At 38.1% G+C, this 20,446-nt stretch overlaps 1 protein-coding gene across 1 annotated transcript in view; it reads left to right on the top strand.

Annotated features, from left to right (window-relative positions):
* The window catches only part of ARHGAP10 (Rho GTPase activating protein 10), a 138,395-nt gene that overhangs the window by 46,330 nt on the left and 71,619 nt on the right, over window positions 1-20,446 (top strand). The window contains exons 4-9 of the mRNA XM_066318066.1: window positions 6,453-6,524; window positions 9,790-9,891; window positions 12,854-12,964; window positions 15,009-15,113; window positions 18,479-18,608; window positions 19,896-20,002. Of these exons, the coding sequence (XP_066174163.1) occupies window positions 6,453-6,524; window positions 9,790-9,891; window positions 12,854-12,964; window positions 15,009-15,113; window positions 18,479-18,608; window positions 19,896-20,002 (627 nt within the window). The remainder of the gene's footprint in view (window positions 1-6,452; window positions 6,525-9,789; window positions 9,892-12,853; window positions 12,965-15,008; window positions 15,114-18,478; window positions 18,609-19,895; window positions 20,003-20,446) is intronic.

Genomic DNA, 20,446 nt, shown 5'->3' with positions numbered 1-20,446 from the left:
CCTCCCACTCTGTGTGAACAAAGCTGCCAAGTTCAGTTACCACTGGCTTCCTCTTCCAGGTAACTCTGTGCTTTCACATGCACCAACATAATTCACTGGAGAATTTTCATTCTGTTAGTTCATCATTGGGAAATGTTTGGAATTTGCATTGTAAAACTGTCACCAGTTTGGATTTTGCTGGTTGTTAATAACACCACTGTTTCTTCTGGAGGAAAGCACTGACAATTGAGCAATTCATTCTTGACTGAACACTGATGCTGTGGTTTGCTGCTGCATTCCTTGACTTTCAGGGGCATCTTTTTGCTCGGTGGTGAGCTTTGCCATGCGCCAAGAAAATGGACATTATGCAGTTTTCTTTTCTGAGCAGATTTTTGCTTGTTCAGGATCATCATCTGACCACATACGATGTCTATGGTGTGAAAATCAGACCAGTATTCTTGTGTGTTGTGGTTTGCTAAGGGAAGATTTTTAAGGGGAGTTATCCCCAGCTTTCCTTCACTGCAGATGGGGAAAGGTGATTTGCTGCAGAGAAAGTCTGTTTCTCTTGTTTCTCTTTATGTTGTTATCTTGTTTGTTGTTATTATGGCTTCGTAGTATTTTTCTCTTTATAGTCAAATGTATTGCATAAGAATAAACTTATTCAGAAGACAGGACTACTAAATAGCTTTCAGTAAATTATGTCTAATAAAACTCACTTCTATTTAATTATCTTTTTTTAATAAAGGAAATTATGTATTGTTTCCTTATGATACTAATCTGATTTTGGAGGCCAGCAGTTTCATGACAAGGGAATCAATGCAGGCAGCGTTTCAGAGCAGGGCACATCATAGCAGATGGATCATAGGAGGCCTTTTTAGCTGTCTGTCCTTTAGATTAGTAATTAACTTCCAGGAGATGAACAAGAAATAACTTTTCACTAGAAGGGTGAGCTCAGAAGTCCAGCTCTTGCATTTCCTGTAAGCCAAGGCTGCTGCTTGTGAAAGAATTGGGAAGTGCAGAGGACAGGATTTTGCCTGCGGGGCTGTGGCTCAGTGGTGTAGGAAATTCCCCTGGGAATGGTTGAGAAACTTCTTGTCTTCTTACCAAACTCTGAGGGGTAGTTTTCTGGAACACCTAAGAGGGAGGTGATGTGTTTTGTTACATATGCTTCAGTAGTGCACTAAATATTTTATCTCTGAGTCAGATATATCACCTGTCCCCCTGGCTCTTTTGTCACTTCCACAACGTTGTGGCTTCCTCCACAACAAAGGATGTCACTTCTTTTTTATAGCCTCTGCATACATGCGAAGACACACAAGTATTAATGTGCTATGAGACCTGTTTAAAAATCCTTTAGTCTATACATTGCAGGCCTTCTAAAAACCAAAAAACTCCTGTGTCTGTATTCCCAATGTGCACCTGAGGCCTGTTTGTTATCTGTGATTTTAAAGCTACAGGGAAAGCTCTAGAGCGGGGAGAAAATCCAGACATGTTTACCAGAAGAAAATTTGATTTGGAAACAAAATAATGAGTCTTGGAGCTTGTTGCACTCTCTGCAGTCATCAGTGCTCCAACAAAATACAAAACCAGTGCTGAGGAGTAGTTATAGTGGTTATAAAAAAATATATATAATATGTTATATATGGACACCTCTGTCAGTAGGGCTGGCAGGGCAGTTGTCTGTGCAGCCAGCTGGGGGCATGTGTAACTATAAGAGCAAATCATATTCTCATGGGAAGAGAAAGGATAGAGATTCAGGCTTTGCAAGTAACATCTGGTGTCTTCAGTAGTGGAATTGTATCTGCAGTTTTTAATAGTACAAGGTTTCAGGCATAGGTCTTAATGCTTTGAGAAATTTCAGTAGCCAATCGCCACACGAAGTAGGGAAACTTGTTGGAGAAAATAATATTTTTCGTATAGTTCTCTCTTCCCCAACATTGGAGGTATCAGAATTGGCTTTTATTATTATTATTATTATTATTATTAAGCTGAATGGTGCGTTTTCTTAGGGAAAATACAACCCTATCCTCTGTGAGTAGAAGAGCAGCTGTAGTAGTAAATATCTTTATTGGAAAGTAAACTTCTTTATTTAGCAGCATTGTCAACTATTTTGTTACTGAATCACTGCTAGTTATGCTTCCTTTCTGCCTTCTCTGTTGCACTCACTAAGGCAAAGCTTCCTTCCCAGATCTGGTTTCACTGACACTTGCTCAGTTTCAGGAGCTTTGCCTTACTGACTTGGTGGCCTCCCTCTTAACTTGATTGAGGGGAGAAGCAATCCTGCCCCTGACTACAAATAAATCTTTCCATTTGGTATGTTCAGAAATGAGACCTCTTTTATGCAAGGCATCCATCTGCATTCCAGTTCCTGAGATGGGAGTTGGGAACTCAGCACTCCCATGTGTCAGTGCAGTCTGCAGGAAGGTGTATGTTTAGAGCTTGGTTTTTTTTGTTTTTTTTTCTTTCGCAATAAACCTGTTTTTTTTAATGGGAGAGTCCTTCAATTCAGAATGTATATATTTATATATTTATATTTATTTACCTCACCACCAGGGTTGTTGATGAGCAGTGTGCAATTTCCAGTGCTTCCAGTAAAGGCTGAGCTCTCAGGGCGTTTTTAGGATGAAGGCTGGGAGGCCAGTGCTGCATTTGTCTAATGACAAACTTTGATTAACTTAGGTTGGTTTAACCTTTTTAGCCACTGCACTTTGGGGAGAGCTCTTGTGGGTTGCTACTCCTTTACAGGCTGTGTAAGCAGCCTTCCTCCTCTGCAATATAAACCTGGTTGTACCTGGAAAGGGAGTGGGAACTTGAGAGAGCCTGCTCCTGCCTACTGCAGGAGAAGGCAGGAGGAGCACTGAATGCTGGTGCCTGGTCTTCTCCATCAGGTTACATTGTGTAGGAGGAGATCTTGGGGGAAGCAGTTTGTCCCTAAGCACCTCTAGCCCCTTTCCTGGGAGGGGAAGGAGTGACAGTCTAAATGGAGTCACTGTGTGGACTGGCACCGACTGCTCAGTGACCTGTTGGGTCTTGTTGACTTGATTGAGGAAGTATCCAACAGCCGTGAATAAGCTTGTCCATGGATTTAGCCTGTGCCTTTGAGGGCTGCAGTTGGAAAGAGTGGTTGGGACCCCTTAATCTATGGTCTGTCACTTATTTCTGTGGAGGAAATGGAGCTGGAAAAGGCAAGGTTATCACTGTTCTCTGCCTCAGCATGTGGAGTTTTGTAAAGGCATCTGAAATAGAGACACACAGAGCTGACAGCGTGCTTCAGGATGTTGGAAATGTTGGATGCCGTGATCTTCTGAGGTGCTGATGGCTCTGATGATTTTATTGCTGCTGTTGCCAGGTTTATGTTCAAGTTAATTCTTTGAGTTTTCTGTAGGTGCTGCAAGCAGAGCAAGAATAGTATGAGCAGTTTGGAACTATCTGGCTGAGACATGTGTGCACATCAGGTTAAACATTTCTCAGAGCATTCCTGAGACTTTGACATTCACAAAGCTGGTTAAGATTCTGTTATCTGAGACATGACCTCGTTAGATTGATTCACTGATGACTTGTATGCCACAGTTTGCCTGCCAGATATAGTTGAATATATATTTTTTTCATGTAGATTTGGATAGATGAGAGATGTAAAGAAAGGGATTTTTAAATGTCCTTTTAAATAGCACATTCCTGTCACAGTCTGTCAGGATTAGAGAAGTACAGGGTTGAAAATGAATGTAAAAGTCAAGACAGAAGTTGAAAGAGGAAGGAACATCTAGTTTCATATTAATTAACTTAAATGCCTAGTTTAACTTTTCCTGGAAATTTTACATTTTAATGTGATTCTAGTTCCAAAGGAAGGTGCTAGTGATAATTGCATATACATTCACTTAATCCTTCACTGATTTCCTATTTGCTAGTTTGTTATCTACAGTTTTAAAAAAAAGAGTTGTTGTAAGTTTTCAAGTTATAAATAAGTGAAGAATGAATAGCAGTGTAAATAATGGGGGTTTATCTGTACTTTTTTTGTGCCTTTTCATGACAAGCACTGGATTCTATTGGAAAACAGCAGGAATGCCTCTCTATTTAATCATGTGTTGGATGTATAAACTTTGTCAGTCAGAAGAATTACAGTCTCTGTAACTCACTGTTGAATTTACCAGTCCTGTATTTTAATGTATGGCCTGGTATGAAGCTCTGTGAGATTGACCAAAGACTGTGAAATCTCACTCCACTCTGAATTAATCAGGAGTCCTGTCGTTTAACCCAGGCACAGAAAGCAAAGAGGGTGACAAATCATAAGTGCCATTAAGGAAGGCACCTGGGGATGCATCTGTTAACAAAAGTTTAAGTTGTGCCAGATGAAAAATGTCTTTTTGGAAGGAGGGGAATCTTGTTTTTCTTTTAATGAAAGAATTACTGGCATATCATCCCACTGGCAGCAGTGGAATCTGCTTGTTGGCAGTCGCTGAAGAGAACATCCCATTTTGATTTAAAGATTATTTTCTGCTTCAAACAAATTCCTGTAGTGGTTCCCATGGTTTATACTGCCCAGGAGTAGCAGAACAAGTGATTTACAGTCAGCCCAGCTATTTTATGAAGCACAGCCTTTTATTCATGTAGTTTCTATTCTTTAAAAAAAAATTTCCTTTGTTGCATCAAAGTGCCATGGTTTTGATTTGGACTTTGTGTTCAGCATACTTTCAATGCGTGTTAACCTTACAATTTTTTGTGTTAAAGTTCAAACAACTAATAAGCAACTTGTCATTTGTTAGTTACTTTTAACCCTCTAACCCTGTGAGTGCTCAGTTGTTACCTTTAAATGCTTTGGAATGATTCTGTAACTGTGGTGCTCTACTGCTTGGAAGCTTGTGCCATCCTCTCTGAGTTTTTCTCCGAGGAGCTTTCTCCTTCACTTTGTTAGAAGAGAGGAACAGTTAAAAGTTCTCTAATGCAGAAGAACTGTTTGTGTGGTTTCCATGCTCTCCACTCTGACTTGAGAGTTCCTCCTTTTCCTGTTGCTCCCCACTAAGGGTGCACCGAAGGGTGCTTTAAAATGCGTTTGGCGAAATCAGGAAATGGATGCAGTTTTGGGCTGAGAAAATGTGCTCTGAAGTTAGGATGTGGCTGTTCCATGGATGACTGTGCAGCACCCAGTTTGGCCCAGACTTGCCAGCTGCCTGGGTTTCCAGTTAGCTGCAGGTTAAGTGTGCTGTGCTGGCCCTGCAGAAATGTGGGTTGCTCTGGTTACAGTGAATTGGCAGGATGACTCCCACAGTAATCCCTCATGGCTCCAGGGATGGGTGGGAGCAGACAGCGCTCTTCAGATCTCTGTTGTGCCAGATCTCCAGTACATCCCGTGTGTGTTTTATGATAAGAATTTCTCAGAAGTGTTCCAGAAGGCCGGTTTAAGCATGTGATGTTTTATCTAAAGATTTTCACTATAAAGGGAGAGGAAAGGGGAGGAAGGAGAGAGAAAGGCTTCTGTTGTATGTCAGGAGGATTCCAGGGAGCTCTGCCTGAGCTCTTGGCATCCCAGCCCAGTGGCCGCGCTAAGCCCAGTCCTGGGCATGATTTATTCTGTGTGTCTCCCTTAGGGCAGACCAAAAGGATCCTGTCTGCTCCCTCACACCTGCAATGCTCTTGCCATCTTTTCCATGCTGCTGTTGTGTTCAAAAAGTACCAGCCTTTCCTGAAATTTCTAATATTTTTAAAATTTGAAGTCTTGTTTGCACCAAGCAGAGCCCTGCTCCATCTTCAGGGAAATTTCATGTGAATTTGTAGTTGTCCAGATCGAATAAGCAACAGTTTTCTGTCTTATGATGGAATATTGTGTCCCCTTTTTTTCTTTTTATTCTGGCCATGAGATTTTATATCATAAGTGCATTGGTGGATGCTCACCCAGTCATCTCAACCTCTTGTTTATTGACTTTGCACCTCTTTGATTTTATAATTTAGCTTAAGGTCTTAATAATGTACTAAAGTGTGTAAATATTTGGAGGTTTGTATGAATACCTAATGGCTTTAACTGTCTTAAAAGATTATTATTTGCTACTCACTGGTCTATTCCACAGCTGTCTGTAGTGCTTCTTGTTGCAGAAATTTTTGCATCCCCTAGTGAAACTCATGTGTCCCCTTTCATTCTTGGTGTTCAGTCATTGAGGCCTTTCACCCTGATCTGCAAGACTGGCACAAATGAAGCAGTTGCAATTTTGGGTGCAAACTGGAAAGTTGCTGAAATTTTTGCATTTGTTTTAATTTAATTTTCCTGATAGTGGATTGAATTATGAAATTTTGTAAGCTTGGATGAACTCAGAGATGTGATTTTTTTTTTTTTTTTAGTTAGAAGTTCTAACTTGCATGCTTCTATTATTTTACCCCAAGAGCTTGCTTGCTTTTTTTATTTTTTATTGCTGATGCTGACGTGACTCATCAATCTGGCTACAGAAACCTAACCCATGCTTTTTTTTTTTTTTTTTTTCCTTTAGGCACTCAGTGTTACTGAAACTCTGATCAAACCTTTGGAAAGATTTAGGAAAGAGCAGCTAGGAGCTGTAAAGGTTTGTCCCTCCTTGCCTTTATAAGTTTGTTTTATTTCTCTACTTGGATTGCGTTGTAATAATGACACGTAATTGGCAGAAACATATGATTGTTTATATTTCATGTGTTCACACTTTTTTTTCTACTTTGAGAACGTGCTTCAGAAACAAATGGAATGTTTCAAGAAGAGAAGAATGTGTCCTTTCCCTTCCTTCTCCCCACCTCCCTTATCTCCTCTGTCTGGAATAGGAAGAATTCTGCTAACAGCCTGCCCCCTCTTCCTAATGGGTAACCCTGTTTGGCTTTGTGTTTGCCTGCAGTTGCACAATCAGAGGCTGAAAAATATTAACTACCTAAAGGAGCTCACTCATCCATATGCTTTTAACTGCATTTTTGCCACCTGCAAGTGAGAATGGCCTTTATTTAATTTTTTTTAATAAATAACTCATTGGCTCTGTATGCATGGGAATAATAGGGATGAAGGGGCTAAGGACAAGATCTCATTGAAGGTATTTTTGATAAAAGTGTTTGGTCATTTTTTTAAGATTGTCACTAGTTGTGGATATTAAAAAAATAGCACAGTAAACTTCATGTATTAAGTACAGACTAGACTTGGATAAAAGCAACAAAGAGAAATTTGTTTCTATCTGCCTTCCTTCTTGCAGTGAGAAATTGTAAGTGCTTATTTAAAAAAGTAGAAAAGAAAGAAACCAGCATTTATTGCAGTTTTCTGTTACAAAACTTAATACATTTTCAAAACACCTGCATATGGTTTATTTTACAATTTTGTGACATCATCACCAGTGATATTTAGTAGCTAAGACAGTGTTTCGCTTATGAGAACACTATACATTTTGACTTTGGCAGGAATGATTAACATGTTCTGCATATGATTTCAGTGTTCATGAACTGAAAATGCTCTGTTGATCACAAATCCTTTCAGCTCAATGGTACAATGAGCTTTGTGTAACTTTATGGACTTCAGGGAAGTATATTAGGTGAGCCAATCAATACACAATCTTGGTCTGTAATATAGTCAGTCTTCATAGGAAAGAGAAAATTTGCTCTGAATGTAACCAATTGTCTTAGAAGCAGCTGTGTAATGAATGCATTATTTCAGCAATATTCTTACTGTTAAAGAATATTGCTGATCATAGGGTGAGAACTCCTACTGCTTTAAGTTATCTCATATCTTCACTCATTTCCTAGTCAGAATTCTCTCCCTGATGATTGTAACACAAGTTACATTCACATAGCCTACATCTCTCATTTTCTTTGGGTGGATGTTTCTTGTGAAGCTGTAGCTCTTATTTCTGGTCTAAACTTCTTCTTCTTCTTCCTTTTTTTTTTTTTTTTTTTTTTTTTTTTTTTTTTTTTTTTTTGGCAGAATTCTCAATGACCTTTTAATAGAAGTCTCAGATAATTGTATAATGTTTAAATAAAAACCCTCTAAAAATTTTTTGCTCTTGGGATATTCGTAACCAAATATTAATTCAAAATAATCAAAACATTGACATTGGAAATACAACTCTGCTTAGCTCTGAAAACCAAGCTATGGCATCTAGTGGTGAAATATATTTGCAACATTGTGTAGTATTTGCTTTAGGGAAGGTTTATGCTCTAGTATTGCAAAATAAAAGTTGAATCTGCTGCCTGAGATTTTTTTCTGTGTCTTACATCCCTTTGCTGATGAAAGGCTGAGTTAAGCTTCAGAAGAAAAAGAAGAGGAGGAAAGTTTAGTTTCATAGAGCTGGAAGCTGAGACACTTAGTGAACTACCCCTTAATGAAGGTGTTGCTGCACTAATCCTGAGCTATGTGTGTAAAGTTTCTGGCTTTGCCTGTTAATAAGTGAAGAGAACTCTTCGGATTTTTTTGGTTGTTTTATTTATTTTTATTTTTTCTGGGAGCATTGAAATGTTCACCACATCAATGGAAATTTTGCTAATATAAACGCAGAGATTCGCCTCTTTTCCTGCACCCTTTGTTCCTAATTCCCCATATTGCTGATATGTTATCTCTAATCACCCTGATACTATATGCATATCTTCATATTTCTCAGTCAATAACAAATTTCTTTAAAGACTCTTGTTTTAAAGGAAATTCTGAGTCTCAGAGTGGGGAAAAAAATTCTGGTAGAAGCTGTTGCTGAGAAGCAATCCTAAACAGCCTCTTTAATGTAATGCCATCTTCAGAATCTAATGGTTCAGAGAACAAAACTGTGTGTTTCCTATAATATAGTATAGATAGTATTACTCAAAAGGAAAGGTTAAGAGAAGAAAAGCGCAATTATGTCTGTAGAGTTTTACCAGGGATTTGGTTAGAATACATTTAAATGTGATTTCAAATCTACAGATTAGGAAAAATGTTATAATTGAAGTAGTATCCTTCTGATGAGTAAATCTGTCAGTTCTTGAATGTGTACTTAAATACTTGATTTTACCTATTTGAGATTAATTTTCAATTGCATTCAGATATACTAAAAATAGCTTCGAAACTGGTTGGTTGAATTAATGAACACTGATTTTTGCCTTAATTACACTGGAACTGAGGAATCAATTTGTTTTACAATATCTTCTACTAAATTACATTCAGAAACTCAGATTTCCTAAAAGAATGTAATGACTGTCCCTCTTCCAATACATTGCTTTTGGTGGTCAGAGAAACGGATTTGCATTGTGTAAATCATATTCATACTTGTCTGTGAGAGTTTATCTTTTGATACTGTGATACTAAATTTTATGTATGTTTCTTATTTTTATTGGGTTTTTGTCATGGGCACCATAAAACTCGGGTAGAAATAGGAATTCAGCACTGAGGTTGTTGTATAGCTTTAAAGTGAAGAAATCCTATAGATTTGAGGGAATACAGAGGTGTATTTGCTTTAGGGTTTGAGCTGTTGGAACTTTTCCCTTGTCAATTTTAGAAAGTGTTTTTTTCAGTGAAACTGGTATTTCCATGTAATACCTTTTATTTAAAAACAAGATGGTGTGGATTTATGCCTGTAAGTAATGAAAAACGCAATAAATCAAGAAGAGGTCAGGTTTTTTGCTTTTTAACTTAGAAGACATAAACATCTGTGTGATAAGCTACACCATAAGGATGTGATGGAATTTCATTTCAAGTTAGCCTTCAAATTAATTTTTAAAATGAAATGGATCATATTTTTGTCTGCTTACTGGAGCTATGATATTTTTTCTCTTTGTTCCTGATGAACTAGAATTTTAAAAAAAGAAAATTAGTACACTTTCATATTTACATGGTTGCTACTTTGTTTCTGTGTCTAGGAGGAAAAGAAGAAGTTTGATAAAGAGACAGAGAAGAACTACAGTTTGTTAGAAAAACATTTGAATTTATCAGCTAAGAAGAAAGAGCTACAATTACAAGAGGTATTGTGGCCTCTCTTTTTTATGCATGCGGAAGGCTTTGGAATAGGTAAATATACTTGTGCAAATGCAGAAACAGCGTTATTAGTGGTAAAACAATCCTCATCTGGAAAGATTGGTGAGAAAAGCAGGGTTTGCTGAACTTAGTACCTCCACTGAACTTGGAACCCTTTCTGAATCAAGGGGTTTGTGTGTATTAAGCGCTGAGTATCATGTCATTTTTTATGTCTAGTTGAGGGAATAGTGAAGTGCAAACATACTGTGAAAAACTGCATTTCTTACAAGACTTTACCACTCATGTGATTTGCATTCCATTGTGAGTATTGACTGAATGTCCTGTGGTAACACTTTATGCAGAGGACAGCAAGACTTTTATTCCCAAATAAAGTGGGTTCGTGCCTTTTCTTTTTCTCATGTTTTGAAGATTTGTTTTGGGATTTTTTTGAGTAGTGCTATAAAAAAGTTTGTTGACAATTTATAACTGATAGATGTGTTTTGCCTGGCATTCCTTCTGTCTCTCTGGTTTATTATCATCATTAACTTATTTGTAATAGTTTTTATTTCTGGAGCAACAGCAAATAGTATGTGGGAAGACTGCTGGGAAATTTTGTAGAGACTTGATGTAGCCAGAAGGACTTTTTTTTTCCCCCGATAAATGTAATTATGTCAGAATTATTAATGCTTAAACTGTAAAGAACCTTAATGTTTTCCTCAGGGATAACTCCTGTCCCTGTCCTCTACTCCATCCCAAATATTCTATGCCATCTTTCACAAGAAATGGATAATATTACTGGCAAAGCTACCCAGGAACTTCTCTACTCTTGAATTTCACTAAGATGTCCCTTCACCATGCTGCATTTGCAACATAGGCCCTGAGACGTGTCAACAAGTGTTTTTTGGGGAATTGAGTTGTCTCAGTGAAGTTAGTGGGCACGGCTCATGTGTCAGGACCTGTACTTCTGTCAAATTGATCAGCTGACAAAGAACTTGACTCAGAGAAGATGATAAAGGGCTGATTATGATCGCTTGATGAAATGGTTCTAAATATCAAATCTGAAATGAGACCTAACCTCAGTGGAAAAACACATAATGCCTGTAAGAGGCATTTTGAAGCTGTATCAAATATAGCCTGAAGCTTTAGAGCATGTGTGCAACCTAGCAAATACAAATGTGAGCAAATACATTTGTTTTAAATGTCCTTCAAAGTTTCCTGAGCAGAAGTTCTGAAATTCTTCACATTCATGCATTTAATTTTGAAGTATAAATGTATAAGCAGTTTAAAGAAAAAAGGCCCTTGCAGCATGTTGTCAGAGGAAATGGGAAACAATTTCTTGCATAAGCTTAGAGAACAGAACAGGTGTATATAGTTGCATTATAATGTATATAATTTAGTTTTATTCCTATCTAGCTGTGTCAGTTTCTGACTGGAATAAATACTGCAGGGATAAATTTGACAAAAATTTGATGAAAAACATGCCATGGTGTGGAGTGTGTCTTCACATGAACACAACTTTTGACTCTCCTGGTGGTGGATAATTCCTGTAATTTCACCAAGGCACGGTGTGTGTCTTATTTTTCTCTTTCTTCAGCAGTACACAAACTACAATGCAACTTGCTGGGTGCATGGGGAGGCTCATGTCTCAGAAAACTGAGATGTGATAATCTGTTCAGGATTGTGTGGTGAGCCAGATGTCCTTGAAGATCCACTTCAGTCTCTTTCTAGGGTGTAGTGGTACCCTTCATGTATATATGATTAGAAGCTTAGCTGACAACTCAAACAATTCCCGTGTTTATAGACTGACAACTCAAACAATTCCACAGTTTATGGCATGCATCAAAATGGCATGGCTTATTGAAACACATTTACTTACCGAAGTATTTGTCAGGGATTTATTTATTTAATGGCATTTGTGGTTATGCCCCTTTAACTTCTGACTGTTCTCCAGAACAGAGCAGTAAAGCATGTCTTAAGGCAAAACTGTCTTAAAGCTAATTTGGCTTATCCTCTTAAAGCACAGCAGTCAGTCACTGTTCTGCCTGAAGGATGTAGTCTCAGTATTTAAGAAAGAGTCTGATAGAAAGTCTTGTCCTTTCACCTCCTTTGGTAATTCACTGAAGAAGCATTTTGTATTATATTTGTGGGCAAAGACTAAGTGTTAGTTACTTAAAGTAACCTTTTCTTTAATGTATTTTAATGACAATTTCTATTACCAAGTTTTAAGATTCATCTCAGCGAATCTTACATGTACCTTAAATAATAACTTCATAAAATAATAGGTAGATGGTAGAAAGTGAAATATTTATATGCAGATGGATGGCAGCTGAAATGTAACTGTTCAGCATCAATATGGTGTTGGCATTTCTGCAAAGCTCGGCTAAATATCAGCTGCAGATAAGTTGCATTTTTAGATATTTGTTGCTCTGGGGAAACTTGTGGAGTGTTGTACCAATAAGTGAACTTTATTTAATTTCTTGCCAGTCAGAGTGAGCACAGGTGTAAGATGGGTGCAACAGCATTTTGGCTATTTACAACAGTTATTTAGGTTATAGGGTGAAACTTAGAGCATCAGCACTGCAGTTTAAAAAAAAAAAAACAAACCACATTTTCTTCCTTAATTTGATTGGGAAGACAATTTCCCTCTTTTCTAATGGCAAATACTCCTAGCTCCCACTTTCTGTTTGGGCAGGTACCTTTGCAGTGCTGTTGAAATTTGGATTCTGTGGAAAAGAAGCTTGAAGAGGTGTTGCTGGATTTTTTCTAAAACATCTAGCCTCATGATTCAAAACAACACGTTACCTAGTGAAAGGGAATTGCTGCTGCTGTTCAAAAGTGAATCAATGATCTATGTTGTAACAAGTCCCTCAATATGGTGAAAATTATCTGCTTGCCATTAAAGTGTGTGTGTTATCCTGAAGCTGTCTGCAGAATGTCTGTGAAATGTGATGAGGTGTGCTCTGTGTGCAGGCAGATAACCAGGTGGAGCAGAACAGGAAACACTTCTATGAGCTGTCCCTTGAGTATGTGTGCAAGCTCCAGGAGATTCAGGAGAGGAAGAAATTCGAGTGTGTGGAGCCTGTAAGTATCAGTGAATTCAACCTACTCTACCTTCCATAAGGGATGGAGAAGGAATGCATTTGGACAAAAGCCAAGCTCTGCTTTCTGGAAAACACCACCAATTGCATGAGTTAGCCGAATTTAAACCAACTTGTTACATCTGCACTGATTCCTAGTGCAGATAAACTTAACCAGGCGTGTCAAGTCCTACCTCAGTAAGAAGAGCTGATTTGAACTCACTGATGTTGATTTTAAGAAAATGTGTGAAACCTTTTGTTGTACTGCAAAAACCTCAATTCACTTTGGGAGATAGAGTAGAGGAGTCAAGATGATGTTGATGTCAGTATTTTTGCCTTGGGTATTCTAAGCAGTGAAATGTTATTGCTGACTAATGTGAGGAGTCTAATTTTAATTATGAAGGGTGGGCTTAGAGGCCTGCTAGTAAAGAATTGCAGATATAAATCAATTAGTAGGGTGCTGGGTAAGAAGCCCATTACTGGGTAGCCTGATATGTTTAATTTCACTTGCAATTGAATCTGTGCAGAAATCAAGGGTTTTAATTGAATTTTGGAGGAAATCATTCATGCACTGATGCGACTTTCTTAAATCTATGAGAAGAACTTATTCTAAAATTTTCTTAAATGTACATTAACTTGTAATTTTAAATACAAATTAATCAAACAACAGGAGAACAGTAAGTGTAATGCAGAGAATAAGGGGAGAATGGATTGTAGAAGCAATCTCATTTTCCATGCTCTGAAGTCTGTGCATTTGGGCCAAGCCTGTCCTTTTATTCTGATACAATTGCTTTAATGCAATAATGAAAAAAAGTTTCAAATGGCCCTAATCAAAATAGCTGGTCATTATTCAGTTAGTAAGAACTGTCTATTTTAATATAGATAATTACTGTATGAAAAAAAATGCAAGAATACTTAAGGGGGAATAAATTACTGCAATTATATTAGCATTGTTTAAAGAATGGCAAAATGCTGTGAAAATAATGATTGTGGGATTTTTTTGGTGTAGATATGTTGGCTTTTTTCTTTAAAAAATTTTTTTTAGAAAAATATTTTTCTAAGCCAAATAGCTTTGCATTTGGTTATTGTGTTTCAGACCATTTGAAATCCCTCAGAGGCAGACTAGAGAAATGGATATTCAAATTATGTTCTTGCAACATGTCTCTTTCTCATTTCTGAAAGCTCCTTCTGGATGAGGCTGAACTTTATGTTGCCTAATTTGTAGTTGAAGTTTACACTAGACCAGAAAGCTGAAATTATTTTGTACCAAATTGTTATTTCCTTTTCCCTTAATAATACTTAAAGTTTATGGGTGTTGCATTTTTTGAAAATGGTTTATTTGCTATATTACTTCAGACTTTTATTAAATACATTCTTTGGCTTGTTCCCTTTAGAGAGTTGTTCTTTTCTGTCTCACATGCTTTGTTCCAGCACCCTGAACCAAACAGGAGAGTTATGCAGGACTACACCTCATGCTGCTTCCTGTGTAGTACAACTTGTTTGTTGTTTTAAATTGGAATACTGATGTCAGCATATGCCAAGTGGGTCGTTTGCTGGTTCTGACAGAAGGTCAGATCTGTGCACCAAAAGCAGCAATGGGAAAAGCTTCCCTCTTCCAGCAAACCAGATGACTGGTGTGAAAGTCATCTCCACGTGGTCATTAGCAGAGAGAGGAATGACCAGGGAAATGGTGACTAAGAGACAGAATGATCATTACCTCCTTGTGCACAAATAAGTGTTCCAGACATCACTGGTATCAGAGCAGTTGTAGGAAAACATTACGTAGGAAAGTTTGGGAACGTGGGATATACATTCCCTTTCGTCAAATGGAAAGTGGAAGTCAGTTGTGAAATTCCAGAGACAGGACCATCCCAAATGTCTGTATACGTAGATCATCATTTGAATTTAAATATTACCATAAAGTGTAGGCATTAGTGGAAATTTATTTTTAAATAATCATTTTGTAATCTGTCTTTCCAAAAAAGCCTATGCAGCAACCGTATTGAAGAAAATGGAGTTTGTTCTAACAAGTCTTTTATTTGTTTCAGGTGCTATCATTTTTTCAGGGTTTGTTCACTTTCTATCACCAGGGATATGAACTTGCTAAAGACTTCAATCATTACAAAATGGCCCTGCAGATAAATCTACAAAATGTAAGTTGTGTCTACTTTTTTGAGTAAAATGACTTGCTGAAGTTGCTGCATGAGCAGTATCTTTATTGCCAATGCTTCGTTCCTTGTGAGTGCATTGCCTGTGAATTTTGGGGATATGGTGCCATCTCCTGGATAACCAACCACATCACTGAACAAATTATTACCCATTTCAGCGAGTTCTTTGTAATTTCTAATAATACTGTAAAGAACAAGCATGAAGTAAAAGGCTTCCACTCCTTTCATTTATTTTTGGGACAGAAATAATGCAAGGTTTATTTAAAAATGAATGAAGTCTGTTAAAAATGCATACAATGCTGGATAATTCAGAGTATGAGTAATGAAATAAAAAGTTTTCAACAGAACTGTGTGAGGAGACTTGGTGTTGGCACCAATGGTGTATTTGACAAAATGATGTGTTCCTCCAAGGACGGGCAAACAGGGTCACCACTAGTTTAGTGTGCCCTCATCCCAGCTCTCCCTGTCGGATCTGGATTGGGAGAGCAGGAAACAAGGTGAAGGCTGAAGCAGAGGGACTGACAGAATCACTTGTCAGATGGTCTGTTTGCTTCCTTGAGATTTACGAAGCTTACTCAGAGCAACTTGAGTGTGCCAGAGGCCACTTGGTAGGAAACAAACCACATAGCTTACTGCAAACAATCAGTTTCTGATGGTGCATTTGTTTTGTTGACCTCTGAGGACATCTAGAATTAAGACACAGAAACTACTTCTTGGAGAAGACAGTCTGTTTTTAGAAATGGCTTAACTAGCAGGGAGGATTACAGTTGTTGTAATGCACAGTGACATGTTTATGTGTCCTGATACCATTCCTTTAATTTTCTTCCTGTATGTTCAGGTGTCAACTTTCCTTTTGAGCTGTTTTTTTGGTTTGAGAAGAGGAACTGATTAGTGGTAACTTCATCAGCAGACTTTTGTGGCAGAAGTCAGTGCTTGTGGGGGAAATGCCAGGCCAGACTTGCTGCTTCTGTGTGCTTAACAGAGTAAGGAGCAGCATAGAGGGGAGCTGATGCCAGATGAAACGTGAGAGGGAAACTCTGATACAGTTTTGGAGAGCTGGGTTTTAGAATACAGATGAAAAAGAGCCAGTAGAGTGATCTGAAGAAGTGATGAGCAGTAAGAAAGTAAGCTAATCTCAGCAGCTGCATTTTCAATTGACTGAAGGTATCACAGTGTGCCCCACCAAATTCTAAAGAGCTTGAGCTTTGCAGCTCAAGTTTTATGAATAGATAGAGGCTGTAGAGAGAAGGCAGAGCAAGGCTCAACAACTGTCCGAGGTAAAAGGAGAATAGAAGGAAGCATTTGAAAAGATTGTGAGAGGATGTGACACATTCTCTTCTGTGCTGAAGATCAACAAGAGATCCCAAAGGAAAAATGAACAGCCTGTGGTACAGCTGAGCTGCTGGCAGAACACTGGATTGATGTGTTAGAAATTGGAGGGTACAAGATCCAGTACAGACAGCCTAGCTGGATATGGAGAGTGATTTAAGAGTTGTCAGTATAGCTGTAGTAGTTGCCTTTCCTTTCCTTCATGTTGTCTTTACTGTGAGAATTATACTATGGGTTTCTTCTCCACACCCTACCACAAACCCTGCTTTCCTCTCAACTGCTCATCTCCTCCCCTCAAATTAAAGAAAGAAAAAGACCCACTCCAGCCTTGTAGCCCAAGCTCTAGAAAGCTGATTTTTCTTAAAGTCGTGCTAACTTGCATGCTTGTCCTGGAGAAAAGATAAAATAGGTGATGCCGCATTTTCAGAAAAATAAAAGTGCTCTCAGAAAGCAAAAAGACACATAAATGTGTACCTGGAACTATTTACTTTCCTCAAAACACATGTACCAGCTTGGATTTTAAAGTGTTTTTCAGTGTTTGCAGCTTGGACAAGTGCATATGTAGAGAAAACCAGGTATTACCATGATTGTTTTAGTTTTACTTGCTCATTGACCAATTACCAGTTTTTCAGGCCAAACCAAAGAGTTCCTTGTATGTATACCTCATACCAGGTATGAGATACTCCTGTTTTGTGTAGTCCTGCCATCTAATTTTTTGTGGGTGGCATGATTACTTTCTGATTGTTCTTGCTAGTATTCTGATAAATATTTCTCTTACGGCTGCTTGCAGACGTTGGAATACGTGACATTCAGGAATAACAATCAACTGGACTTCTGAGTTGTTTTGGGTTGTTTTTGCATGTTTCTGCTTGTGTGTCTTCAAAACATCTGGCACATATGTAGTCTCAATCTGTATATATTGTTGATGACCTTCCTGACACTTTATTCCTCAATTACTACAGAAAATCCTCTACTTCCTGACAACAAGTGTGAGTCTTGAGTTAAGCCAATATATGTACTAACATTTTTCTAAGGAAATTTGAGTGTATTCAAATTCGTTCTGCACTCAGTATTTCACTTCTCTCTGAACAGGTCAGTACATTGTTTTAGAAACCTACTCTGGCAGTCTTAGTGTGCTATTCAGTCACAGCAGCTGATATTTAAACCCTACCTTGATTTTGAAGAATATCAGAAAACTTTGAGAGTAAACATATATATGGAAATTGTGCACTGACTGTTCTAAAATGGCCTGGATCATTGTCTCCTTTTATAGTTATTTGTGGTGGGTTGGCCCTGGCTAAGTGCCAGAGGCTCACTGAAGCTGCTGTATCACTACCCTCCTTAGCTGGAGAGTTTGTGGATCAAGAACAGGATGGTGAGACCAATTACAGACCAATTAGAGGCAAAACAGAGTTGACTGGGAGATTGCAGTTTAATTTCTTACCAGATTGGGATAGGGTAATGAGAAATAAAACCCAAATCTTAAAGACACCTTTCCATCAGCCTTCCCTTTTTCCCTCAGTGGTGCAGGAGAATGAGGGTTATGGTCAGTTTTCTTCACATGATGCCTCTAGTGCTACTTCCTCCTCTGGGGCAAGACTCCTGACACTCTTCCCCTGCTCCAGCATGGGGTTTCTCCCACTTGAGACAGTTCTCCATGGACTTATCCAATGTCCACAGAGACTTCAGGGGAATCTCAGCTCTGGCACCTCTCACATATTCTCGCTCCACTCTCTGGCTGCATTTGGCGAGGTTTTCTCTCAAATACATTATCCCAGAGGCTCTGCTGTGGTCACTGATGGGCTCAGCCTTGGCCAGTGGCTGGTCTGTGTTGGAACTGTCTGGCACTGGCTCCATGGGACACGGAGGAAGCTTCTGTCACCTTCTCACAGAGGCCCCCTCTGTAGCCCCCCACCACCAAAACCTTGCTGTGTAAACCCAGTATGTGATTCCTGTCAGCCAGGAAGAGCAAGTCTTTCTTCCACTCTCATTACAAAGGGATTTTTGTTGTCTCCTTTTAGACACGAAATCGTTTTGAAGGAACAAGGTCAGAGGTAGAGGAGCTCATGAACAAGATCAGAAGGAATCCTCAGGAACATAAAAGAGCGAATCACTTCACGATGGAAGGCTACCTCTATGTACAGGAAAAAAGTAAGGTGTATTTTTTATTCCACAATATCCATATTTGGCATATGGGCAAGTCTTATCTCTACAGGTAACAGGAAGATGCAAAGAATTTACAGTTGATTAAAGAGTCATCTGAGTATATTTCCAGAGTTTTCAACAGCATTGTTACTGTGGCTCATAAAAAGAATATGGAGCTGAAAATGTGTCAGTTTTTAGTAAGAGTGACTGAATTCAGGCAAATTTTGTTTGACCAAAGAATGGATTTCATCTTATTTTTAATCCCTTACTAATGACCTGCCCTAGAACTGTCAAACATTTGTTGTCAGCCAGCAACATGAGTTGTCAAATTAGCCTCTGAAAATTTGGCTTGTTGAGTACGATGAAATTGAGTGTCATTTACTTGATTCATTGATACACTTTCATTACCTAATTGTGATGATAGGGTCAGAAAAAGCAGGCTATATGTTAGGTAGCTGGTGTTAAAATTCTTGCTGTGAAGGTGCATGTCGCATAAATCATATCCTGTCAACACTTCAAACAATTATAAATCTTTCTCACACTAGTAAAAAAGCCAAACAAGATGCAGAGCTCTTGTTGCTCAAGGAATGACAATTTATTGTAATTTATTATTTATTTTTTGACATTTTGCATAAATCATATTTTTGCCCTTATAGAGTGAGAAGATTTACTTGCAGACCTATTCTGTAGGAAAAGTAAGGTAATAAAAATGAGGAAATACCAAGGGTCAGAATCCAAGTTTGAACAGTTAGCATTATGGTGCAAATTTCACCAATACTATTTGCAGTAAGTTGGGCTCTAAAGTAAGTGTATTCTGTATAGGGTATACACTGATTAATAGGAGAGAGTTCTGATGTCAGAAGTTGTGATCAGACCTTAATCAGGAGATTGTTTAGAACTTGCAACAGAGGTGTGATAATCTGTGGTTATTTAGCACAAGTTACCAGGTGTACATCTAGCTTTCTGTGTTCTGCTAAATAAAGTCTCAAGGGGGCATTTGCTTTATAGGGAAAAGTTATTTTGTCTGTCGTGGCAAGAGAAGAATGCATTAATAATTCTTTCCATTTGTCATTAAGCATAAGAGTGAAGTAATACAACATACGTCATTTTTTTTGAATAATAAGCAGTGGTTACCATTTGTATGATATATAATATTCTTAATTTGAACCTTTCCTTTATATACTGCCTTATTAGGAATTAAGTAGGGCTCTTAAGTATCATTTTAGAAATCAGGAGAAGAAAATGCAGAAACTGGAAGAAGCGCATACTATGTTTTGCTTTTGTGTTATGTAGGGCCTGCTCCCTTTGGTTCCAGTTGGGTGAAGCACTATTGCATGTACAGGAAAGAGACAAAGAAGTTCTCCATGATTCCATTTGAACACAGATCAGGAGGGAAACTTGTATGTATTTTATATTTTCTACTCTTACACTTGTTCTGTATTAAGATCAGAGAGTCAGATAAAATATGTCAAGTACCTTCCCCCTCTGCTCTCCTTGGCCCTTTCTTTCATCTTTCCTCGTGCAATTCAGTCTGTTTTTGAAGGACATTAACCTAAAGTAGTGGATGGATTAATAGATAAGAATTCTCTAGACTTTTCAATGCTTCCTTTCAGAAGACCAGAGGACCTGGCACTGACAACATGCAATGTTTCATCATTTAGAATCCTGTTTATCCATGAGACCTTATACTTGCTAAAGGATAAATCAGGAAAATATAACAGACCTAGAAATTTCTTTATTAAATGATTCAGTTAGACTTCTCTTTTGGAGATTTAAATACTAGAAGTGGGACTAGAAAAGTGGATTTTTGTTGGAATATGATTTGTACTGAAAACTGAATGTAA

This window comes from Sylvia atricapilla, chromosome 4, assembly GCF_009819655.1.
Source record: "Sylvia atricapilla isolate bSylAtr1 chromosome 4, bSylAtr1.pri, whole genome shotgun sequence".
Lineage (NCBI taxonomy): Eukaryota > Metazoa > Chordata > Aves > Passeriformes > Sylviidae > Sylvia > Sylvia atricapilla.
The sequence above is the reverse complement of the archived record's forward strand: the minus strand, read 5'-3'. Positions and strand labels throughout refer to the sequence as shown.